The following is a 27,328-nucleotide window of genomic DNA, read 5'->3' as shown; positions in this document are numbered from 1 at the left end:
TTAAGAGGCAACCTGAAGTTCCAGAGGGGCGAGGTGTTGCTCCAGGTTTGGCTTTTCCAGCTTTGGGTGCTCCAGGTTTGTGTTCTCCAGCGGAAAGTGGTGCATCTGTTGAAGACCAAACACCTCAACCATCCTTGTCCCTGAGTGAGGGACACTAGTGTGCATAAGATGCCTCTGCAAATGCTTGACCCAGTCCTCCTGGACAGACAGCGGACCCTGGAAGACTAAGTCACAGAATCTGCACAAATGAGAATTGGGTGAAATTTAACACGGGAAACAGTGATTAATTTTCCTAGACAGCAAAATACTGAAGTAAAATATGTAGTCATAGGCTTGGTCCAATTAAGCACCTGCAGGTGAGTCTGTAGATCTTCTCCACAGCATTCAAGGAGGATAACACCTTCTTCCCGTGTCCTGATCTTGACTTCTTTTGTTTAAAATCATAGCCTAGAGAATGACAAAACAAGTCAATAAAAATGTACCATTTTTGGGGAATGAAAATCTGACACGTCATCTCAACAAGAGTCTAAAAACACTGCTAGCTGCTAGCAGGTCCTATATCCATTCTGGAATCAGCCTATAGCTTATGAGATAAGTTGTGTGAAAAGTTGACGTTTTGGTACTTTTAATTCATTAAGGCACAGGCAGCATACACAGAAGCATTTCGGCAGGAAGGCTTGACGCTAAGACTTCTGGCTTTTATTTTCTTATTGTGAGTCTTTGCGTGCTATGTTAAATAGCTGTCAAACTTTCAAACCCATTAAACTACCATTAACACCACAGCCCTCATACTGGAGGCCTTGTGTTAAAAGGCCTTTTGTTTAGTATTACATTTGCGTGCAGAGTCGTGGTCGCTGACACTTACTCGTTTCTTCCAAAACGGTGAACCTCTTCCTGCGTGAAAAGGCTCTGAGATGACTGGACAGACTGACAGCACTGGGGAAGGCAGTGTTACAGTGACCACAAGCCTGACCGGACTCACATTCATCTGCAAGAAAAAGTATTCAAAATGTTGGTTTGTATGCAGTTAGTCATCACAGCAGGAATATATCCTTACTGACCTCTTACATTAATAGATTCATATAATAGTTTAATAATGACAATGAAATGAAGGCTGTACTGCAAGGTTATGAGAAATGATGCATTAATCGCGACCGAACTATGGAATCACATGATGTCACGAGACCTGGGCACCATATATGGTGCCATATATGGTGCCTCGGTTCGTCCCGTTTGTGCTGCGCCAGGTCGCGCCGCGCCCGTTTGTGGCGCTCGCACAACTTCTCGTCTTTGCATTGACTTTGTCTGTAATCGCGCCGCTCTAACCATACAAGTCTGAACGTACCTTTAGATCTCCATATGTCAGAAGAACCTGTTCTGACATTCCATATGTTGATCCTTCCCCATCCATCCTTCCTTTTCGATGTCTCCTTTTTGACTGATACCTGTCCATTCAAACTCTAGACGGGCCTGCCCCAAAGTTATTAGTGCAGCCGTGTCCGGTAGCCGGCCGAAAACTAGAGTTCTCAACAGGCCAGGCCCGGGCTGGGCCCTCATCAAATCCTGTACACTCAAGAGAATGTCCCCGTTACCACCCTTAGATCTACATACTGTATGGAGCTGAACTATTCTGACATTCCATATGTTGATCTGACCTCATCAAACCCTGTACACTCAAGACATGCTCCTTATATGGCCAGTACAGAATTAATTCCATGCCAAAGCGCCATTGCTCGCCCAGCAGTCTTCCGTCAACGGGGTGGATGCGTGCACCACATTTCTCGCCCTCAGGTGTCTTACTGGTTCACAGTACTCTAAGTGTCTCAGATTGCAGAAGGAATGCAATATTGTACAACGTAAAACTGCTATTCCCTGTGTGCCCTAACCGCTCTCTCCATCTGGTTTGAAATACTAAGGATGTGTTTTCCATTCTGAAGTAAGTGCTGGTGATAATGTTTAACACAATTTAATGTCTTCAGGGGGCCTATTTTCACTTACAACACGCTATGGATGTCATGGAGGGTCGTGGATGAATTTGAAAACATCTCATGTTTTGTTGTTTGTCTTCAAACAGACAACACATTGTGGCTGCCAACACCGCATCAATATGTTACATAAACAATACAGACTTCCATTGCCCGTTCATGAACATTGAGAGTGACATTGGTTATGTACTGTATATGTAAATTATATATGCATGTTGCTTTGTGAGTCAGATTTAAACTTATATTAACTACCTTATAAGAGAAATTGCCCCATTGATAGCACCTTCTTCATATTATGTAATAATAATTATAATAATTATGTAAGAATATTGTAAATTGAAATGTGGTGACATAATAATAATGTGTGAAAGTCTTAAATGTACCGGTAACTCAATAATGATGTAGCCATATCAAAAACGTGCACAGCATGACAGCAATGCATTGTTTCATAACAATGTAAATCAGTAATATGTCTCTTTTGTAATTGTAATCCCAACCTGCCAATAGTGTAGGTTTCATAATGTTTTGTATGTCACTGCAGCTGCTGTCATGCTGTGAAAATGATTCGCAGGGTTTTAACTAAGGAAACTGAGTTTATCCTTATCAAGACTGTTCTTTGTACCTGATTGAAGGTTTGATTTGGATCGACATTAAACAAAAGCCTGTAAACACAGCTGATGTGATTCCAGCTCAACATCAAAGTGCTCTCGTGATATTTTCATTCATTTCAATTTCAAAGCGACTTGGGTGACATTTATTCTTCATGTGTGTTCCAACAAATCAATTGATTGTCAACATTCTTTTTATTTTTATCACACAATTGAGCTGGTAGCTGTATAATCAACTGATTTAAATTGTGAGAAACATGAGTGTCTACACAGTTCCTAACAGAAGGCTGTATGCAGCACATTTAAACATCATAATAGTTATTATATTAAACACCAAAGGCACCTAGACAAGAGACTTCAAGAGAAAACGTGAGATGTTTCAGCCCCCACTAACATCTGCAGTCCATTCTTTTCATATCGAAATTATTAATAGAAGGATGATTGGTACTTTGACTGATACTACGTTAAAATGATTTCAAATAAGTAGGAAATAATGCTGGTAAAACTGGCAACAAAAACATGAAAATGGTATTATATTGTGCTAACTAAAGCACATTTCAAGTTGTACTATACAAAACCAAGTACAGTAAACATTTACATCTTTGAAAGAGCTTATACATGAAGTTTTGATATTGAAGAGTAGGAATTTGTGTGCAACTTTGTATGCAACTGAAATTCACTAAAATGTGTTATTCCCTATGGTGAACACTGTAACACTGTAATATATATGTATGAACATAGTCATACAGCTTTCTTTACGCACAGCAAAATCCACAGTGTTGTAACTCCCAGAGAGTGATAATTATAGTCAAATGAACACTGGGGACTTTCATGTGTAGAGAAACACTTGAACAGAGCTTGAGCAGCTCTGTTCAGAACCAAGGCTCCCTATCATTATTGGTATATGTGTATGTATTTGGGGTTAAAATTGATAGCACCATTGTGTTAACAGTATATTCAGACAGTGTAGCAAGGTGGTAGATGAGATTACAGTTTTGCTTATCTAGTTTCTATTTTTGAGATAGAATGTTTCATGGGCACGAAAAGTAATACCATACCATGAGTCCAACTTGACTCCTCACTGATCATCTGTGCCTCCATGTTGAAGTGCTTCCTGGTTGTGTATAAAGCCTCTCGCTCCTTCAGCTCCGCTGCCTTCTTTCTCGTCTCCAGAAGTTTGACCAAAGTGCTCGAGGGCGTCTCGTCAGCAGCCTGTGCTTCCTCAATCCCCTTACTTGTCTGGCAGAACTCTGGCTCTTGTTTGGGCACACAGCTGCCCATTGGTACAGTATTCCTCATAGCGTACTGGATTTCCACTGGGATCCCAGGGGGCATCAGAAACAGGCTGCCGCTGCTGACAAACTTCTGGGAGATGAATGGACGGGAGACGAACTGTTCCTTGTTCAGGATCTGGACAATCCTCTCACGCTCCCTCTTGTCCTGGAGGAGTTCAAGTAGTATGGACACCGGGGACTTCTTATCGCTGGTTATGGTCTTCCCTATTCGTTTTAGGTGGCCCCTTGCATGATTGGAAAGGCCCGTTTTAGTATCGAACCAACCCCAGCACAGGGGGCATGTGTGTCCTTGTGACTCCGGCTTGTCAACTGTAACAGTTCAGAGAGTGAGAATAATAATGAGTGCTGAAGCACCATACAAGGCTAACTCACTTATCTTCTGTATTAATTCAACTGATGACAATTCTGATTGAACTACAAATATATGTATCACAGACAGACAGTAGCCTTTATTTGCCCTGGGTGAGGGGGTGATGAAAGCTGCCATATCAGCTCTAGGGCTGAAATGCAGATGACCAGCTAAAGTGCTACTGTGCACTGGACTTTCATCCAGTGCACTTTCTGAGCTTGTTTCGCTATTTGATGTATGTACAACTAAGTATATACCATTTAAGTGTATAAGGCAATGGGGTACTGTATGTTATACAAACATTATCACCCAACATTTGTCCAACATTTATTCTCTTGCGCTTGAGTTTTTATATGAATTGCTGTACAGTCACTGTTTGGTTAACAACCTGCAACAAAAATAAATAATTAATAGCATCACCTTTTTTGAGTTTCCTTGTGCCAGAGGGGATCTTTCTGCGGATACGTGGCTGGCGGTCCTGTAACGCCACTTGCTCCGGTGAAACCATGTGTCGAGCATTGTAGCTCAACCCAACTCGGTGGAGGTGTCCTCGCACGTGGTTGGACAGGCCTACTCCAGACTCGAACACGGCGGGGCAGTAGGGACAGGGTTTGTGCTCTGGCCCGGACGTGAGTGGGAACTCAAAAGGCTCAGTCTTTGGCATGGTGGCGGATGTCTCTAGGTCTAGGGAATCATCACAGACAGCACTTTCGATGTACTCCTCTTTGATAATGAGTTGCTGTATGTCACTGCAGTCATCGTCTCCATCATCATCATAGAGATGCTTTTCATTCTCACTGCTGTCCGGAAAGTTGGCTGTAGTTTCACCGGCATAGTGACTGGAGTTATAACTGTCCTCATAGTCTCGTTTGATATCCTCAGGGCCGGTATCTTTTTCACAACTTTGGTTAGGTTTGTGAAATACATTATCATTCATCTGTTCAGGAAGCGATGGTGCTGACATGTTACTTTTTGATGGAGACTTTAGGGCTGCTTGCACTTGTGAACTTGCACTCGCCAAGGCATTTTTCTGTCCTTGACTGGTCTGGTCTGATTCAGCCTTCTTTGCCGTGAGCACAATATCAATGTTTGAGGGAGAGTTTGCATGTTCTAAGTTGTTCTGGCCGTCCTCCTCTGCATAGGGTACACCTGGTGTCATATCTATTTTGTCTCCTGGCTGTGGAGATAATTTGCCACGCTTGTCAGTCTTGCACAAAGATTGTGACAGCATGGGTGCTGTGAAGTGATCACTGCACCTGAACTGTGAAGAGTGTAGAATTTTGTAGGAATTCTGTGTGTCAGCTTTTTTACCGGCCCAACAGGTGAAGTCAGCTCTTTTCCAGAAAGTGGGCTGTGTGTTACATAAATCTGGCATCAAGTGCATTAGTTCTGAATCAGCGGTTTTGGGTCGGTCATTGAGCTTCAAACGTCTCACCTTGGATTCTGTATGCTCATACAATTTATGAAATACTGGACTGCCCCATTCATCATGTAATGGTTCTTGATGTTCCAGTTCTGAATGCCTTTTTAACATTTGTCTGTCTTGGCAAGTGAAAGAGCACAGTTTACATTGGAACTGAACCAGGTCCATTAGCCCTGTGTCATTAGTATGACTCCAATGTTGTTGCTGGTGATGTGTCTTTAAGTGCATAACATTTAAGTGTGTTTCAAGTGCATCTTCAGTCAGTGCTACATAGCTACACTCCTCACAGCAGTAATAGTGCTTTACATTCTCATTTGCTTTGGCATGCTGGACAAAGGTTTTAGGGCAATTGCTTGCAAATACACACCGAGGCCATTGTAATGTGGCATTCCTGCCTTGGTTTTCAAGATTTTTGAGACCTTTGATTTCCTCCATGAGTTTTTCAAGCCTCTCCTGGTGAATAATGATGTGCTTCATGAGGGAACTGCTATCACAGAACGAACGCCCACACTCCCTGCATATAAAGGGATACGGAGCATTCTCCACCTGATCATGCCCATCTAAATGATACATCATATGTCTATGCAAATGTATTTTCTCCTGGAAATTAACATTGCACAGTGCGAACAGTGGATCCGACTCAGAATGTTCCATCTTCAGTTGCTCAGGTTTAGCATTAAAATTGCATGCTACTTCAGAGTCGTTTTGCGCGTAGCAACCTTTTCTTGCGTTGTTACCAATTAGTAGCTCGCTGTCCATTGTTGTGCTGCTGGGGTGATCTTTCAGTGACTCGATGGGATATTTTAAATTAGGCTTTGTACCAAAAGAAACATATTTATTGGCACTGTCAAATTTATCTACATCGATGCCACTATGGGAACCATTGTGAGTGTGATTTAAACTGTTGTACACCTTCTCTGCAGTGCCAGGCACACCCCTCACGTGTGTATTGTACTTCCTCTCAATTTGGCTTGTTAAAAGAGGTGTCACTCTGGCCTTTCTCTGCAGCCGGCTGTTAACAGTGTGGCCCTTCCTCAAGGAGTGCACAAGCTCTTTCGCTGAATCCCATCTGGTTGTTTCTGTCTCATCATAATCATCTGAGCAGCCCTCTGACAACTCTGTGTTTACATCCCGTAGAGCTCTTGTTTTCACCGCCTTGTTTATCAGAGGCCGACTAATGTGCATCTGGTCTGAACCGTCACCTGACAGAGTGGAATAGGGCAGTTTAGACTCATTCTCTTCGGAGTGAGATGGCGCGTTGGCACCTGGCTGCGTGGGCAGTGTTTTCAGGACAAGTCCCGCTGTGTTCCTCCAAGCGTCTGATTGAAGCTCACTGGGTGGCAGCGACACCTGAGGGCTCGTGTCCTCCTCCGGTCGCCACGCGGCCTCCAGGACATTGTTGGAGAAAAGAGTGCCTTTGTTCAGGACCCGGCGTACCTCTGAGGTGGGGTGTGAACCAGGTCCATTAACAAGTGTTCCTGAAGGCAATGAATCGCCTGCATTGGGAACAGCAGGGACACCGCTGTATACAAATGGATTTGGCTGGGCTCCATTTAAAGGATTTTCATGTTCATCTGAGGACAGACCCGTGGCATTGTTCTGTGGGGAGGACGTGTGACTCTGTAATGGCTCCTGAGTGCGACCCGGACTGTCAGAAGCAGATTTCACATCTTTGTCCTCTTGTGCTTTCGGCTTCAGATCAGACATAGCAGCAATACTTTCTGAGAAGAAAAAATAACAACAACATCAGAATATCAAAATATGTACAGCATATATACATATGCACTCCATATAGGCCTACTGTAGAATATCACTTCAGTGTACATTAAAAACAATAATTTAACTTCACCAAATGAAATAATAGCAAGACTAGAAAAAGTGCCACTCGGGGCACAGGTCTCCACCAGGCCAGGTCGGGTTGTGGCCTCCTGGTGGCGCTATAATAGGCCAATGTGATAGGCCATTTCTTCTTATGCCTTGGATGGCAATTGGATGATTTGAGGCATTTTGTTCCAAAAATGTGTTTTGCAAAATTCCACCTGGTGGCGCTATAACAGGCCAATGTGAAAAGGGTGGGATATTCCTCAGCCTAGTAGGAAAGTCTGTGAAAGATTTCACATAAATTGCACGCTGGGTTCATGATTTGAGGCTTTTTGTTCAAAACGGGTCAATTAGGATGGAATATGAAATAGCGGACAGATCCGTCTTGAACACATGACTATAGAGATACTGTGTAACGATTTGCAGGATTTTTGGACAGAATCTGGAGGAGTAATATCAAAATAAATATTCCCACCACTTCTACATGCTCACATCACGTTGCATTTGCAAGGTGCTGTGAGCTTGTAGATATCCTATTGTACAGCATGTGGTACCATTTGTAGGATGGAGCAATAAGGCATTGTTCTACGGCACATTTATGATTTTCCAACACCCTCTCTCACCACCTCTATTCACAACAAACCCTGCTGTTAGCCCCGAATACCTTGGTGAGGATGCTTAATTATGTGAGCACACCTCTGGGACACAACCTTCCCATCTCTCCCCCTAAAGTTCTCAGTTGCCTGCGAAAATTGACCAATTTCCATGGGAACAAAGTACACATCTCGTCTTTTCACTCCATGATGGTGCCAACGCAGGTCCCAGCACGAGACTGTTGTTACTTGAATCCTGACAAATTGGCAGCCGCACAATCCATGTGTAAAACACGCACGCACGCACGCACGCAGGCACGCACGCACGCACGCACGCACGCACGCACGCACGCACGCACGCACGCCACACACACACACACACACACACACACACACACACACACACACACACACACACACACACAATTCTGTCGGGGAAGGGGTCGACTGTCAGATGTATAAGCTATGAGTCACTTTGTGTTGCTGATTGATAACATATGTGTTTGTTTGTTTTTAAATGTAATAAAAAATAATACCAGGCATCAAAAATGACAGATGCAGCATTGTGACATACAGTAATATCGCCGTTTAAAACCACATTATGTGTCCGGGGCGCATTTGGCTCCACTACTCTAAAACGTATGCTCAGTGGATTTGACATCCAGCGCTGGGTTGCTCTCTACAGGAAGCTGCGGTGCTAACGAAGTGGTAAATTCAGTGTTAATGAGTGGCTTCACTGTTACCACCTCAAAGGTAAAACCTTCCGAGCTCCATATTCTCTCCATCTGTTGTGGTGTTAGAGGTTCGAAGGGAGAACAGACGCTCTGCATTTAAAGCCAACTTCACGGCACCCCCCTCTCCCCAAACAGCAGGGTGACGAAGCCATCAAAATATCTGAGCTCGGAGATTTACAGGCCTCATTAGCAGCCAACTCACACAGCCTGCTGCCATATGCATTTCTATATATGTACAGTATACACATACTGTATACAACATAGTTATATATTGTAATGTATAATATATATCATATACTGCATACACAATTACACATGCACACACCACACACACACACACACACACACACACACACACACACACACACACACACACACACACACACACACACACACACACACAGGGTTCAACAGAAATGCAATTTTTAAAAATTCATTTGCTTCTATTTACTTCATTTAGTCAATGTTAAAAGGCTGACTTTGCCTTGCCTGAAGATATTTACAGGGATTACAAGCTTAAATACATTTAAGCTGTATGCACAAATTGATCTGCTTCTATGAGCTCCTGCTAATGCTTCCCACTATTTTCCCTGTTTTCTCGCTTGTCAAATGAGAGTTAGTGGGAGAATTACTGTCTGCTGTTGAGCAAGACAACACGTGATGGAGGGCCCTTTTTCTGTTTCTGATTTCATTTTGGTTTGTCTTTCACCACTTGAGGTAACACTCTCATTGCACCTCTTCTTTAGGTTCATGTAGAAAAAACAGTAAGGTGATAATGACATGAAATCACGATTTTGTAGGCCCGACGGAAACTTTCCACTCTATATTTAACAAGCAGCTGGCCTGACTTACACATTTCATCATATGAAACTTTTTTCTTACATTTGACAACAATGACATGAAATCAATACAACACATTCATTCTAGAAGAATTCCATGACCCATAACAAACCTGAGCATGACATAACAGTATAAAACAGTTTCTGGGCACACAGTGGCAGCTTGCCTTTCCAGCATACAGTACAGTACATTGCAGGCATGGTCACTTGTGCGAGTGCATGGGAGTGACACCACCTGCTGAAGCAAAATTTGTTGGGCAGTTCTCAACAGGCCCGAAAATTAAGGCCCGGCCCTACCTGGGCCCTGATCAAACCCTATACACTCAAGACACTGCCCCCGCTCAATATATGGAGCTGACCTGTTCTAACATTCCATATGTTGATCTGACCACATCAAACCCTGTTCACTCAAGACACGCTCCATATAAAATTCATTCCATATGTTGATCTGACCACATCAAACCCTGTTCACTCAAGACACGCTCCATATAGAATTCATTCCATATGTTGATCTGACCACATCAAACCCTGTTCACTCAAGACACGCTCCATATAGAATTCATTCCATATGTTGATCTGACCCCCCATGCCAAAGCGCCAGCGCTCACCCAGCAGTCTGCTGTCACCCAGGCGGATGCGTGCATCTCTCCCTCAGGCGTCTTTACTGGTATCTTGTCATGCTGAATGTGTGCAATGTGTGGGATGTGACGCACAAGTAATGATTTAATGATTTTCTGGTTTGTCATTTGGGACACACGCCAAGACCCAGAAAAGGCAGTACATTTTCCCAGAAGCAGCGAGTGCATAATCCCGCAACGGCATGAGACGCGGCACTGCCGGGGCGGTGACCGCTGCTCTGTCGGTCCGCGATCCAGCCGCCGCAACTGGCGGTAACAGCTGCGGCGGTGCCGGAGGGAGGGGCGGCATGTGCCGAGGGATTATGTCACTCCACTGCCGTTCCATCTTGTGGCTGCCGATTCACGCAGCAACTGCCGGTAAACTGCCGGTAACAGCCGCGACGCTGCTGGGAGAAGGGGCGGCAGCTGCCAGGGAAACTGGGGGGATTATGACACTCGACTGCCGCTCGCTTCCACGGCAGTGCTTCCGGTTATCGTTAGGGTAAGGGTTCGGGGTTGTCGGACTGATGCCGCCGAGAAATACTGGCGCCTGCCGCAGGTGTTGCGCGGCTGATGCCATGTGTTGCGTCGTGCTTGGGATGCACATGCAGATCCGACATACCAAAGGTCCGACATGCGGAAACAACGGTCGGACATGCGGTCGGACATGCAGTTGAACATGCGCTGCTCCCATGCTTGCCTTGCGGTTATGGTTAGGTTAGAGTTCGAGGTAGGTTGACTTATGACAGTCTAATGACAGTCGGAACTAAAGCCTGTACCTGTCGTGCTTGCTTGGGGTAGAGTGTCGGACTGATGCCGCCGAGAAACACTACCGACTGCGGCAGATGCCGCTGCCGGAAAATGCACTCGCTCTCTCTCAATTGACAGATAGACAGATCGAGATATATATATATATATATGGACGTCATCTCGATAGCAATCTCATGCAGGCAGAGGCCAGTACTTTCATGGAGATAAACAGGCTGTTTTTCTATCAGCATCTTTATAATGTTAGCATGGTGAGAGGCGAGGGTCATGAGCTTCTGATTGTGGAGTGTTCAATCTGCGCACTGCCTGCATAATGCACTGTCTGAAAAACATTTCAAAGAACGAATTATTGATGGAAAATAGTATTCAATTCTTCACAACATCACATGTTATTATTTTAAAATACTATATTGGGGAGCTGTTGTTCATTGGTGCCCGGCACCCTCCTGAACACCCACTGAAGCTCCCCACTCATAGACACTTCAACAAATCTGTGTGTTTTTCAGAGAAGAGAACTTTTTTTCTGGGTTTGAAATCACCTACAGTACAAGAGTTAAAAGTAATTGGGCATTGTTATGTTTACCGGTATTGCAGGGAAATACCATGGTTGAAAAGAATAGCATAACAATAACACAGACAGGCCGAGGTCAACAGTCTGCTTCACACTGAAGCGTAGTGCAAAGGTCAGGTATTATATAAGAACGAGGGCTTGTTGCTGTGGGCTTAGAAGGCTGCTAATGTCTAAGCTAATTCCGTCTTCCACCTGGACTGAGTGTGCACCCAGGCTGGCAGCACAGTGGAGGCTGCTGGAGACCAACAGGGACCAGTCAGCCAGACAGACCACTTCAACATGCTGGAGTTAGTCTGTCTATATGGATCAGCAGCCATCTATATACAGTACACTCTCCCACACAACCCTCACCTTCACTGAAGTAATGTCAGAACAGGGCAGAGGAGGTTGGGGGGTGCGGCCCCTCAAGTACTGCACTACAGAACTTCCTGGCTAATGGGATCTATTGATTTATTTGGCACAATGTGAGTTTATGAAGCTGCCTCTCTAGTGTGAGAGTATCAAAGCGTGGCTCAAAACAAACACAGTGAGATGCAGTTTGACACTTCAGTAATCCCAAGGTGAGTGTGGTCTCTGTCTCTCACTCATGCCACAATAAAGAAACAGTGATGTAAAACCAGATTTATACTTTATCAAATGCCTGTATCACTTGGAGATAATAAATTACTGATTTTGTATCATACTGAAAAATATAAATTAGCCTTGCTCTGGTCCATATAAGGACTTAGTCCTTAACACTATGGACCATAGTAGCTACAATTAGCCATGCGTCCTGCAGTTAAACGTCAGACAACCCAAAGTAACAGAAATGTGCAATAACCTATTGCATACCATGTGTCGTACCATACAGTCATTGATGTCACATCCTTGTCTATATCACTGAACAATGGTGCAAGAAGATTTTAGAAGCAAGGCCAACGTTTTCAGAAAGCACTTAAGATTTCACCAGCTTGCACAGGAGAAAATAAGGAGGGTTTCACACCGTGCCTTTGGATGGATTACATCGTCTTTTATCCCCCTGAATTCTTGTCAACCAAAGGTCATTTCCATAATAATGGCCTGCATTCTCCCTAATGGGATTTTGGGCTGTGATTATGTATGCCAGTGTCTTGAGCAGACACTATCAGCCCTGTCATCGTGAATTGTGCAAATGTAATTACACAAAGCCTTTGATAACTAAACAATGTAATTTACCGCTAGAATAACAAGATATGCTGGATTTATTTGACTCAAATGATATAATAAAGGGAATTGCATAAATCCCTTTGGCAAATCCTGCAGCGGAAATTGCCAGAGCAAAGTTTAATCACAAATTGCTGCAAAAGTATAATTTACAACAATAACTAGGCCTACGTTGTATAATTAAGTGATCAAACAATAGAATGACGTGTTTGCAAATATTTTGTAGTAGTAGCTTTCCTGAATTGCCTGGTCAACACTTAAGCCTTAATGCTTGGGTTGTGCATGGTGTCACGCACTGGAAATCTACTTGAGCTCACAACACTTTGCACCGTGACAATTGTGAGCTTGTGCTGACACCGGCGCACAACTATGTATGAATGAGGCCTTTAGTATACTATAATTAAGTTTTTGCAAAATTGCAAGGTTTGTGTTAAACTGGTCAAAGTTGAGCCAAAGTCTCAAAGCAACACATCCTGTCCAAACAAACGATTTGGCAAAGACTCATCGCCAGGGGTTAAATGTGAAAACACACTTTGTACCCAACCCAACCCTCCCACCACTACAAACCCTCCTCTTCTACAAGGGGGAATAAATAAAATGGCTGTGATGGTGGATTTACTGATGGAAAAAAGTGAGAACATTGGGAGTGATAAAAGGGGACAGGGAGCAAGTGACAGTCGGGTTAAGAAAGAAAGAAGTCATGTTCAGTAGCAGGTAGCAACATCAAACAGCGAGTTCACAGGAAAACCCATGCAACCTTGTCTTGGTGGGGGATTGTCTGTTGTGCGGAGTAGATTATCTGTTCGAGCTTGCTGACACGGCCTCATTTGCTGCCCGTAGAGTTAGAGGGGGGATTAAACGATATAAACTTTGAAGCTTTAAAACAATACCTTTCAAAATTAAACGGATTAAGGGAGGGATGTCTGATGGGGATTTCCCAAGGCTTTGTTAGTTTTAAACTACTCCTTTTTCTTCTTTTTTTCAAGAAGGGAAAGGGAGAAAAAGCAGTGGAGAGAGATTTCTCAGGCATGTGACCGTTTTAATGAGGCTGCTCTCACATCGAGGAGGGCAGTGGGCGCAGGAGGGCTACCGAGCAGATGGCTCTCATCAGCATCCTATCTGCTCTGTTTAGATACACGCGTTTTCCTCTACCCAATACCGAAAAGGAAAACAAGCCAAACCATCGCCAGAAGCATCTATCCTCTTTCCTGCTTTTGGCAAGCCGTGCCTAGCCTGTTGAAATGGCACATCTCCATTTATTGCCCCCCTCATAACAATATGCATGAGTTGTGCAATTGATATACATAACCTCTAATCTGTTACAAGTATGCAGAGAAGATGCAGCTCTGGTGGTGCCAGGGTATTTTTATTTATGGGTAGTTAGGGTGTTGACTTTTATTAAATGTTATTATTACCATACAGCTTGTATATACAGTGCATATGCCGAGAGTAAGCGGGATGGGAGATGCCGCTATGATTAGGTATGCTTGGATGAATACCTAATGGTTGCGATGGAACGGTAAAGAAAAAAATTATAAAACGTATCTAACTTTGTTGCTGCCGTGTTTGCTGCAGACATGTGACCAATCAGATGAAAGGGCGTGGGTGACAAGCTCCTCTCCGAATTGAGAACAGGTTCTACGGAGCCAAGAAGACATCAATGAGCTTTGGAGAGATGTCATAGCATTGCAGCTATCGGGATGTAAATCTCTCATTACCTTTCTTTAAAAGATAATACGGAGGCTCAGTCGCAGTCAGAGACGCAAGGTAACAAGGCCCTCACACTCACTGTAACCATGATGATGTAGGCCAGTAGTTCCCAAACTTTTTAGCCTGTGACCCAAAACAGAAATTAGACATTTGCCCCTGGGACCCAAACTAGTGAAAATAGCAGATCTGCAAGTTCACAACGCATTGCTTCGCACCACGTTGTGATTTTTTTCTTTATTTATGGAAATGGACTTGATTTAGTTTATTAATGAAACACTTTTGAAATATGTTGGAATGCATTTAATTTTGATGTGACACAAAAAAGGGAATATTTACTTCCAACCCATAAAAAACCCACTGTTTGGGAACGACTGATGTAAGCAACCAAAGACCAACTGATTCGTCAATAGTCAACACGCGTGGGTTACTATTATTAGAGCAGGGTTGACTTGAGTAAACAAGAGCAGGGTTTTCTGTGTCATCCGAGGCCGTTGGCTGAGTTTTTGGAGAGCTGCAGCTGACCAACAATAGCAGCGTTTTGATTTCACAGAGTCAAAGATTTGTCACTAGTTGATCTACAGGGCAAAGTGACCCTGTTGTAAGTGAATATGTTGTACTGTACAGCTGTGCGAATAGAAGAGGGACGATAAAAACAATGTGGAAGCTGACAAAATGCCATTTATCCAAGCATGGATTATCAGAACAACTGGACAGCTTGAATACGGTAGCCTTGACAGCAAAGGGAATCCCTCTTGTCATTTTCCCAAGGTCCAAACACACACGCATGCATGTGTACGCGCAGTCGTGCATGTGTGTGTGTGTGTGTGTGTGTGTGTGTCACACACACACACACACACACACACACACACACACACACACACACACACACACACACACACACACACACACACACACACACACACACACACACACACACACACACAGACGCACAGAATTGCACACATGCTCACATTGCACACACATGCACACTGGGGAGAAAGTGTAGGAGAAAGACTTGTAAGATGATTATTCAGTGCTGCTTGTCAATTGCACCTTTTCAACCTGGATCAATGACTTGTCTTGCACCAGAGCCCTGTACCAGCACCAGTCATTAATGTGAGTGCCAGTCTATCAGCTCCAGCCCCAAATAAATCAAAGGGTCGGCCACAGAAGAAAAGGGGCTAATATTTCCTCAATAACCCCAGAGAGACTCCATGGAGAGATGCAAATTGCCTCCCAGGAGACCCCGGGGGATGTGAAGGAGAAACTTGCTGGGAGGCAACGGGAAGCTAATGAGTATAATGGTAAATGTATACAAGGAGAGGGAGAAGCCCTCTCTATTCATACCAATTAATACAATCTTATCAATGGAGGTGTAGCAGGGAGAGCGTGCTGTCTAACCCTTGCCACTGATCACAGGGCCCTCCTCCCCGCTTGCACCTTGTGAGTGCCTGTATTATTCAACACAGGCTGGGCTGTGGTCATTAGCCCTGTGGGAGGCTGGGCCAGGCCTGGGGGAGTTAAGGAGATTCTTAAAAACCACTCACTGCCCCACATCAAAACAAATCGGCCCAAATAAAAGGGCTTCAAAAAAATGTCCTTTTTTTTAAGCGTATAAGGGATCCCCCGTTGTTCTAAAACCTTGTTTTCCGAGGTGCTGAAACGGTGCAACTACCACCTCCCATCAAGTACTCCACTAATATCCTGTTCGTGGTTTATTCAAGTTATCAATCGTACTTCATCTGAGATAAAAGGATTACTGGATATTATCATGCTGTGACACAATATCACAACACAAAGCAAAGTTATACTTGCAATAGGCTATACATGCATAATGGTAATATATTTACGTAAATAAATAGTACAGAATAATTACGTTTAGAAGATTGTTTCGAAAATAAATTATTTATTCGATCTATTTGTTCGTTCACTTGTTTTATATCATTAGCAGATTGTTTTTTCCTCCATGTTTGATTTTTTTTTTTAAAGCGCCACTCTGCTGTTCAAAGGGAGCAGTCGGGTAATGTAGAACAAACACAGCATTTCCAAGGCCTCAGAAACCTTGGACCATTCTATCTGGAAAACCAAGTCCCAAATCTGAACAAATACTGTAAACACACGCACGCACGCACGCACGCACGCACACACACACACACACACGCACGCACGCACGCACGCACGCACGCACGCACGCACGCACGCACGCACGCACGCACGCAACACACACACACACACACACACACACGCATGCATGCATGCATGAACGCACTCACAAACAACTTGATGGAGATGTTTTGTTTCTTGGAAATCTTACCTTCATTTTCCAGTACTTTGTTTCACCAACAGATGGCACCTGCAGCCACAATGGAAACACCTGTCAACAAGTAGATCACATTTCATGACATAAGTGGCCTTGACCCGTGACAGACAAGCATCCATCATACATCTATATCCATGTCCATATTTCTTGCAATCGGAGATAGATTGAGAGCTTTTTTCTTTTGTTTAATGTACACAATATTTTTACTGAATCAGTGGAAGACTACAGGAACAACAGAACTGCACACAGTAAACTTAAACCCTAGTTGATTGGAGTCCCCCAGGGCGCTATACTAGTCCACCGCCTTTTTTTTCACTCTACACTAAATATAAAAGAATATCTAAAATAATAATAATAATAAGAGTTTGTAGATCAGCCCATTTTGCAAATGTTTGCCCCAGAATAGGGACGCTAGGGTTCATGTTGTTAAGGAAGCATTCAAACAGCCCCAAAGGCCAGACAACTGCTTCAGAAGCATAATATGAAAGAATGGCCCTGATCTATCATTTTGAAGGTCATTCATCAGGGAGGAGAAATATGCCTGACGGAGGCTGACTGGAGGTGGATTTGCCTCCCAGAGAGCACTGAAATGAAGGTTAATCACTATGTAACTTCCTGTGTGTGTAATACCGTACTCCAGTGTTCGTTCAGCACATCTCTAAAAGCTCAACATCAGCATAATTGCAGCTAACCTGTGCCCCGTGTGCTCAAACCTCTAAAATATCACATCCAGCTCTGAGAATAAATGGATGATTTAATGAGGGAAGTGCTGACCACAACCTCAAACAGGCATCATGGAAAGGTTTAGCTGTCTCAGAGCTATTATGCGGCAGAGCCTCACTAATCCAAGCCCTTCAAGACTGGCGGCGGTTTGAACTTGAGGAGTGTTTTGGCCAAACACCAGTATGTGAGAATAAATATACCGGTACACAGTTCTGATGTTCAAAATAAAGCGAGGTCTGTCTAGAATCTAGAGTGACAAACTTCTGGTTTTATCCTGTCAATCAATAAGAGACACTGGATTGAGATCTGACAGATTTCCAGGCAGTGAAAGAATAAACCGATTACTCAATAACATTCTCGCATCAATCTACAGCAGAATAGTATTGTTTTAGCTCTGGTTGAGATCAAACTGAATTGAACTAGAAAACAAGCTTTGAACTGCAAGAAGACTAAATGCACTAATAAATCACAATTCACTTTGATAGCAAAATGTGCATGAACCTGATGAAAGTGCAATATGCATTATGTATCAAATCAATAGACAAATTACAGCATTTGAAATGGTATTGTATTGTAGGATTGAGATAGACCCTGACGAAGACCTTTTGGTCGAAACGCGTAGGTCCTGTTATTTATTTGCCTTGCTCATCAAATAAACTATTACATTTTTCACCAAAGACGGAGTGCCTTGGATTCCCTTCTTTTCTTTTCAAGTCTGCAACTTACACCTTGACAAGCAGTACAACTTGGAGGAAGGATACCTTTTGTCTATATGGTTTTACTTGTATCACCAAAGAGCACCCATCTAAGAGCCACTAACAGATCCCTGCAGCGCTTCCATTCCTCTATTTCTGTATTGTAGGATGAAGAGATTTCTATCATTCTCTTAGCAGGGGATTGAAAATACCAACACTGTACACTAAATGGTTTAAAAGCATCTCTCACCAGTCGTCCACTTTCAGTATTACTATCATTATCATCATTACCTGCTATTACCATACCGTATGTGTTAACAGCAGTCACGGTAGTTAGCATGGCTTTAATGGATCCTTTGAGTGGAGAATTAACAGTATCAGTGATCATATTCTGCCCCTTAGTGGAGGAAACGGTCTATAGCCAGGCTAAAGGGGGATAACAGCCAGGCTTGATCAGTAGTGATTGAACAGTAGGCTGGCCATCCCAGCCTTCTGCAGCATGTAGCTTACCACTTGAATCCAGCCTTTGATGGGCAACAGCAATCTCACCTTGCTGCCCCCTGTTGAAGACTTTAGTACCTGAATGCCTGGCTCTCCCTTAAATCAAATTCCTTCTCAGGATTTCAGAGGAATTTGCTCCCAAGGCTCGCTTAAAGGGAATACCGCTTGATACTGGCGTCTTGGTCAGACACAGAAAAGAAAGAAAAAAAGATAGGCCTACAGCTTAATGCAGAGCTCTGTCACAGAAGAAGACAACTAATGGTTGAATAGCTTGTGTTTAGCCTGGAGATGCTCAGCAGGTGGCTAGCTACCATCTATGTTTGGAAACAACATACAAAAATGGTCATTGATCTTTCAAGGTTGTAAAGTTATGGCAGACTCTCATCATGTGAATTGTACTTAACCACTTTCAACTTGCCGACCCTATTTTGGCCATGCCATGAGAGAAACATTTCCAAACATGTTAATTTTTTTTTTTAAATAAATACCATAAATTGCACATCTACAAGCTCACAACTTTGCAATGAGTAGCGACAAGAGTTTGTAGATAAGCTATTTTGCTATTCGTCTGGGGCTTAATTGGTTAAGACTTGTATAATGTACACATTATTTTAATCAAAATTTCATTTAACAAGCAACATTTTCCACAAATATGAAAACTAACAAAGAATACATGACTGTGAATTGTGTCAGTTATCCTGCTTCGCACACAAAAAATAATAATAATCAGGGTTTCGACATCAAGCTTGTCACTCCCTACGACCCGCCAAGCGTGGGAGTGTAGTGGCACTGACACATGTAACTGACATCTGAGATTTAATTTGACTGGTAATCACACCCAGCTCCAGTACCAGAGTGTTTCACACCTTTGGAGCTTGCAGTTCCAGGTGTTAAAACTATAAACATACAGCTGTGTCTCCAAATCATACCACCTCGTCAGAGACGCTCACATTTTTGGTTATGCCCTATAGCTGCTATACTACGACTGCCATGTTAATATTACAGTGCACGTACACTCGCTCCGTTTAAATTATGACACAACTTACTTCAGCTTAAATAATGAACATGTCAAATACAGTACTATCCTCAATAGCCAGTAGTAGCCTAATGACATGCAATGTATCACTGTTGTGTAAACATCAAAAATGAAGAAAAGAAAAGTATTAATGCTCAGGATATTTTCTGTGAAGCACTGGTGGAAACAATCTAAGTTGATGTACTGTACTTACATGCTGGAACAATGTATTGCAACAGCATAGCAGTTTTTGTTTTATTAATGAAATTTGAGTCCTCATGATACGTTAGTATTACACAGATGGTGTTCCGAAAGAGCAAATACACTGACAAGAGCCTGACTAATGTATGTGTCCGCTGTGTGTGTAAGCCTACACACCGAGTCTAGAGGTAGGCTTGCGCCCATATTGCGACAGCATAGCAGTCGTTGTTTTATGAATAAAATGTGAGTCCTCATGATATGTTTATATTACACAGACGGTGTCCCGACCGAGCAAACACACTGACTGTTTTACCAACAAGCTGGATTCCCTGATCACATTAACAGGGTATGTGCTACATGTACCTTTGAAACATTTTGACATGAATGACATTTGTATCTTCTGCAGTGTTTATTATGTCAAAATGTGGTTTGATCATTACGACGATTCTCATCACTTTGCAACCAGTCAAGAAATAATATCATCAGCAAAACACATCACACATTGCTCATTGTAGAAATACATACATACATATTGTAGCCTACATACATACTTACATAAATACACACACTTACATAGTTATATAACAGTAAGACGCCCTGAGGGCGAGAAGCGAGGTCGGGTGCACGCATCCGCCTGGGTGACGGCAGACCGCTGAGCGAGTGCTGGTGTTTTGACATGGGGGGGTCAGATCAACATATCGAATGAATTCTGTACTGGCCATATATGGAGTGTGTCTTGAGTGTACAGGGTTTGATGAGGTCAGATCAACATATGAAATGTGTGGAGTTTGCATACATGTTCTCCCCGTGTCCCCTATAGGTACCCTGCAGTAATCCTGGTCTCTAAACTACCCCTGGTTGGCAGGGACTAGCCCCCCCAGGTTGGCAGAGGAAGTGTAGTGCCCAGGATTACATTAGATAATTGAAATAAATGGGTTGCAAAATGGGATAAAAAATATTATTTAAAAAAAAAAGAAATGTCAGTACAGGTCAGCTCCATATATGGAAATCTACGGGTGGCAGCGGAGGATCTAGGAAGTGTCTTGAGTGTACAGGGTTTGATGAGGTCAGATCAACATATGGAATGTTAGAACAGGACAACTCCATATATGGAGATCTAAGGGTGGCAGCGGATGATGAGGGCCCAGGTAGGGCCGGGCCTTCATTTTCGGGCATGTGGAGAACTCTAGTTTTCGCCGGCTGCCGGGCACGGTTGTACTAATAACTTTGGGGCTGACCCGTCTAGAGTTTGAATGGACAGGTATCAGTCAAAAGGGAGACATCGAAGAGGAAGAACGGGTGGGGAAATGATCAACATAGGGAATGTCAGAACAGGTCAGCTCCATATATGGAGATCTAAGGGTTCGAGGTTTGAGGTCAGATGTAGACTAGAGTTGCTGGCCGGCTCCATATATGCAGATCTAGGTGATGATCCAGTCTTTTTCATGTATGGCTATCCAGGGTTTGATGAAGTCAGTGTCATGATCTTCATATATGGAGACGATCATATGGAGCGTGTCACATATGGTGGCGTGACGGATGGAACGACAGATGCAACGACGGATGGACTGACAGGTTTTGCAGGTTTTCATAGTAATCTGCTAACCTCTCATGACATAGTTTTATAAGTATTAACTAGAATATGTATCTTGTTCAAGTATGGCAATATAATCAATATCAGAACAGATATTTAGGGTGGTCGGACTCGTAGTGTATGTCATGAACTCAAATTAAGGTAAATAACGGTTTAAACAGCCACCATGTCAATGAGTTTCTGTGGAAAGCTGCTGCCCTTATTCCTGTGCCACTGATATATTTCTGCAGGCCTCAATGTTCTTGGAGGATCCACCTGATTACTAAAATATCTCATCTCTGCAGCTGTTCCTTAGCTGAGTTGCTAATTCAGGCCAATGTACTCCCATTTAAGTAGTCCCTAGTTCCCTGATGCCTTCATTTATAGCTGTGTAAGCAGCCACTGGAGAACACATGACTGTTTGCTATGCTGAGCATTCAGGGACTACAGGCATCTTGGTTAAAATATTTGACCTTGCCAAGTGACACATAATCAATTTGTTGATAACGTGCCTCAACCACCTCACTTATTTAGTGTGTGTACTCTCTCTCTCTCTCTCTCTCACACACACACACACACACACACACACACACACACACACACACACACACACACACACACACACACACACACACACACACACACACACACACACACACACACACACACACACACACACACACACACACACACACACACACACATGCTGCAGAAGCTACAGCTACTGTACATGCAGCTGTAATGATATCTTCCCACAGCTTATCGTGTGATCCTTTGATACCTGCAATTACGTCATAAAGCAGTGCACTAAATTATGCAGACCAATTTTTACAAGAACCCTATTCACAAAGCCTTGACATATAGACATGGCGAAGACCTATACAGTAACTATCCGACAAGTTCAACAGACATGAGGCAGGCATGAATGGGGTAACAGTGACTTATCAATGTCCCAATGTCCCAATATTTTGGTAATGGCCTCAGTTGATTATCTGTCCAAAGACTATATGGCGCATGGTCAATGTAAAGGACAGAATAAGGGTAATTTGCAAACAACCCATAGAATCAACTCACCTAGAAGAGGTGACACTGGAATGGAGACAGGTAGGTGCTTTATGCTGACATAGTTTAAATCCATTAATCTCCCAGTGTCAATGATAAACACATACAGCACCTCATGTACTGGACTGTAATGGAACTGTATTGCCATTTAGTTTCATTTTTCATTCCAGGCATTTTAGCTGACACTCTTATTCAGAAAGATTATACACAGCAAAATCTGGAGTACCAACTTAACTCTCATGTAAAATGGGTCTATACACTATCTCTGTCAAACTGACACTCCAGATTTTCCTGTGTACTGAGTGAACAGGTAGATGTTCTGGGTCTTTCCAAAGGACATTATGAACATACTGGGGGTCTCAAAGTTTGAACATGGATCCCTGCAGTGTGTGTACTGTATTCGAGAAATGGCTTCCTAGTGCCTACTACACTTAGACTACCTCTTGGCCCAGTGTGTGTACTGTATTAGAGAAATGGCTTCCTAGTGCCTACTACACTTAGACTACCTCTTGGCGGACATCACAGAAAAGCTCCTGCCATGCTGCTCACACTGTGACCAGTGAGCATTCATGTCTTTCTTGATAAAAGGTCTGTCTGAATCGGTGCCCAGAAATCTACGTCTCACTTCATGAACTTCAATAGCTGACATTTTAGAATAATATTTTCTTGTCTGGACTGACCATGTACAAACTGTAGGTGAGCCACTGTAAGGTACAGTATGTCTAAATGTTTTATAAATACAACTTGATTCACCATTGGATTTAGGTTAAATCAAGTATGGCAACTGTAGTGGACTAACGAGCCATCTTATCATTCAAACTGACAAAATGTGACAGAGTGTACAGTCTACAGTACATGATATTTTGTTGGCCTACTTTCAATTCAAATGTGATTTTCTTGGTCATCACCAATTACTTTGCATTACAACCAATGACTCATGTTTCTACCAGACCATTGCCAAGTATTAAACTTATCTTGTGCCTTACAGTACAGTACGTGTAATTGCTCCTTCATGTTCAACGTTATTGTCCCTATGGGAATATTTGTCAAAGGTACAGTGCTACAGTCCGTTGCTTCACATAAAAACATAAAATCATGAGAACCGTTTGACACGATGCTAAACAGTTGCTTCACATAAAACATTTGAACATAAAAGAGACATTTAACATTGACAACATGACTGCTTCTGGAATGAGTCTAAAGTGCTTATTTAATGCACATTGCTCTAATCTTTCTAGAACCATAAAATGGTTACTATTGCACTTACCAACTAAAGTAGCCTATATTTTGTCTTCAGTCTTGATTACATCCATATAGAATATAGATCATGGTAGAATCTTTCTAGAACTAATAGTCATATACCGGTATTCATATTTAATATTTAGTGAGTACTTTCTAGTGTGAGATAGTCCCACTCTTGGCCTGACCTCAAAATTTAAAAAAAATCTTCTAAATCCTCCAGTTTTCTGAAATAAATATTTTCATGGTTTTTCAAAAATAGCAGACCTACAAGCTCGTAGCGCGCCACTCGGTGGCGCGCTATGAGCTTGTAGATCTGCTATTTTTCAATAGCTAAATTATAACATAATGTTTAAAACACCAAAAGCGGTTCCCGTACAGAATGGATTAAAACACCAAAAGGGGTTCCCGCCCAAAATGCGTTAATACCATGTTGAAATCACAATCTTCTTGATTCTCTGAAATATTGATTTATTTTACAAAATATTAAATGTGAAAGATATTTAAAGGGCTGTTCTATCTGTCCCCATCTAAAACAGTTACTTTCCAGGGTATCACCATGCTCTTATGTTGGAAGCATTCTATCTGTCCCCATCTAAAACAGTTACTTTCCAGGGTATCACCATGCTCTTATGTTGGAAGCATTCTATCTGTCCCCATCTAAAACAGTTACTTTCCAGGGTATCACCATGCTCTTATGTTGGAAGCATTCTATCTGTCCCCATCTTAAACAGTTACTTTCCAGGGTATCACCATGCTCTTATGTTGGAAGCATTCAGTGATGCTAACGACCCAAGATATAGGCTTTACTATCAAGAAAATGTTCTAAGTGAAGAAAACATGGACTAACCACCAATGTCAGTTCTCATTTAGCCAAGTAAGCCCTCCAAGTGCATTACAATGTTTGGCCCATGCAGGCAGTGCACATTTTCATTTGATGGTTCAAAATTGGACGAGTTTCCCCATGAAATGTAAACTACTTCACTAAATTCTAAACTGTTGATTGACTGAATGAATAAATGAATGAACGAATGAATGAATGAATGAATGAATGCATGAACGAATGAATTAGCCCAAGTAGGCTAAATGTTGTTAAATTTGGCATACTTGTTTGTATGTAGTACATTGGATGTCCTATGCTAATGGAGCAATATGTTCCAAAATAACTTGGCACATGTCATTGCACAGTAAAATAAGCAATGTAAACATTACAATTAGAGGACGCAAATTCTGATTGGCCGGAATGAGTTGATGTATGTATTTTTTAATTGACGTTGACGTTTAGTTATAGTTATAGTTATAGTTTTACTGAGGTTAGGATTAGGGTTAGGTTTAGGCTGTCAATCACAGCGACTGGCCAATCACAGCGCGTCCTTGCACAACCCGTGTAGGCTTTGGTATGACGCGCCTCAGGCCAGCCCAGTTAGGGCCCAGGTAGGATCGGGCCTTCATTTTCAGGCCTGTTGAGCACTCTAGTTATGCCGGACACGGCTGCGCTAATAACTTTGGGGCGGGCCCATCTAGAGTTTGAATGGACTGGTATCAGTCAAAAGGGACACATCGAAGAGGAAGGACGGGTGGGAAAGGATCAACATATGGAATGTCAGAACAGGTCAGCTCCATATATGGAGATCTAAGGGTTTGAGGTTCGAGGTCAGATGTAGAGTTGCTGGCCGGCTCCATATATGCAGATCTAGGTGATGATCCAGTCTTCTCCATGTATGGCTTTCCAAGTTTCCAGGGTTTGATGAAGTCAGTGTCATGATCTTCATATATGAAGACGGTCATATGGAGCATGTCACGAGGCGTGACGGATTGATGGCCATATATTGGCGTGACGTGTCATGATGCGTGACGGACTGATGGCCATATACGGTGGCGTGATGGACGGACTGACTGACTGACAGGTTTTCATAGTAATCTGCGACCTACAGTCGCAATAGAGGGTATGCGCATGACATCATCATCATACCCAGAAGTAATGCGGGAACGCCTATACTGAGTGGCAAAAAACTACTTTCTGGCGTTGACAACAGCCCATACTATCCAAACAGAAAAGTCCTATCTGATTGCATTAAACGACATTAAACAATGTTAAACTCACTTTGCCACTCGATTTTCCATTCACTTTATGCATGCGCATACCCTCAATCATATTTATAAGGGTCACGGATGTTGGGCAGGCCAAAAAAAAGGGGTTTTAAAAGGGTAGGTGCCAAAGCACCAAAAGTTCCATCTGCACGTGCCTGCTATCATTGAACATCAATGCCATTTGAATATGAATGGAGGTCTGATCCTTTTTATCCAAGCCCCCCGATTGTTATTTTTAATAGAATCATCCATCATGGTGGTTTTTGATGTTATTTAAACTTTATAGAGCAACCAATGTTAATCCTCTTCTCATGATAGGGTAGCCAGGCAGTTTCCTAAAATATATTGTAAACCATCTTGCCCCCTCTTCGCCCTTCCCCTTCCAATCACCCCACTCAGTGTCTGGTGTAATAATATTGTATTACCATACCATACCAACCCTGGGTCATAGGCTATCTCTGCAGCACAAAACCCGGAATCCAACAACTTAAGTTACAACAACGATTATGTTTTTCTAGCATGCCCAGGTGATAACACAGCGGACGGACAGCTACAAAAAAAATTAACAAATAGACTCGAGCGTTTTAAAGTCTACAACCACGGTCACCTGACAGCACAGCACAGCCTAGGCTAGATGCACCGCCACCAACGACATCTCTCTACGGTCAACGCAAGATGTATGGTACGGACGGAGCAATAACCGACAGGATTGACGCATCCTTCCCTTATGACTGTGTCGCCCTCCAAAAAAAGGAGATCTACAAGCCCACAAGGCGTTGAATCGTGACGCGTTGTGAGCTTGTAGATTGGCTTGTTTTTTCGCCGAGCGACACGTACCGGTCGTAGTCGTACGACAGCCGTGTTTAACACGAGCAAAGGTCTACCGTCTAATGCTACCTCAGGCTCTAATCACGTCCCACCTGGCGACACAGTAACACTGCGCATAATGTAATACCGGTAAACAGCAGGCAACGACAAACCTACCTTTCGAAAGCCGTCACATAATTTGCCACTGAATGATGACAAATGTGTCATTGGACTTGAAACTGTTTTGTCGTCCACCGTCCATTTAGATTGTCGCCATTTTGCTTAAAATTACGCAGGTTTAACTGTGGTCCTGGGAAAGAGGGATGTTCACACAGTTGAGGTGGGAAAGTGTGCACGTCAGCTTTAATAGCACACCGACCGACCTGCATGGTACATCAATGTTAGTACAGTACAGTGGCAGTTCTGCAGGAGATCAGATCGAGGTGCGGTGGACACTGGACACCAAAATAGATCTGTAAGTATTAAAAAAAAGAATATCCCAAAAATATCCATTAATTTGTGACAATGTCAGCTATACCTACAGAAAATGATCCCGTTAATTATTTAGGGCGGCAAGGTTGGGTTTACAGAATTCTCAATCCTTGC

General features: G+C 42.9%; 1 protein-coding gene across 1 annotated transcript; it reads right to left on the bottom strand.

Moving 5' to 3' along the window:
* znf644b (zinc finger protein 644b) lies at nt 1-26,975 on the bottom strand (the record flags this gene model as incomplete). The annotated part of the gene is made up of 7 exons (XM_079505472.1): nt 26,900-26,975; nt 16,810-16,869; nt 5,939-7,381; nt 4,658-5,053; nt 3,664-4,197; nt 351-447; nt 1-238 (listed from the first exon to the last, which is right to left on the bottom strand). The coding sequence occupies exons 3-7, from the start codon at nt 7,365-7,367 to the stop codon at nt 1-3; spliced, it is 2,694 nt and encodes an 897-aa protein (XP_079361598.1). The 5' UTR covers nt 7,368-7,381; nt 16,810-16,869; nt 26,900-26,975.
* Nucleotides 26,976-27,328: the final 353 nt, after the last annotated feature.

The sequence above is a fragment of the Electrona antarctica genome (genome assembly GCF_951216825.1).
Source record: "Electrona antarctica genome assembly, chromosome: 7".
Classification (NCBI taxonomy): Eukaryota; Metazoa; Chordata; class Actinopteri; order Myctophiformes; family Myctophidae; genus Electrona; species Electrona antarctica.
The sequence above is the reverse complement of the archived record's forward strand: the minus strand, read 5'-3'. Positions and strand labels throughout refer to the sequence as shown.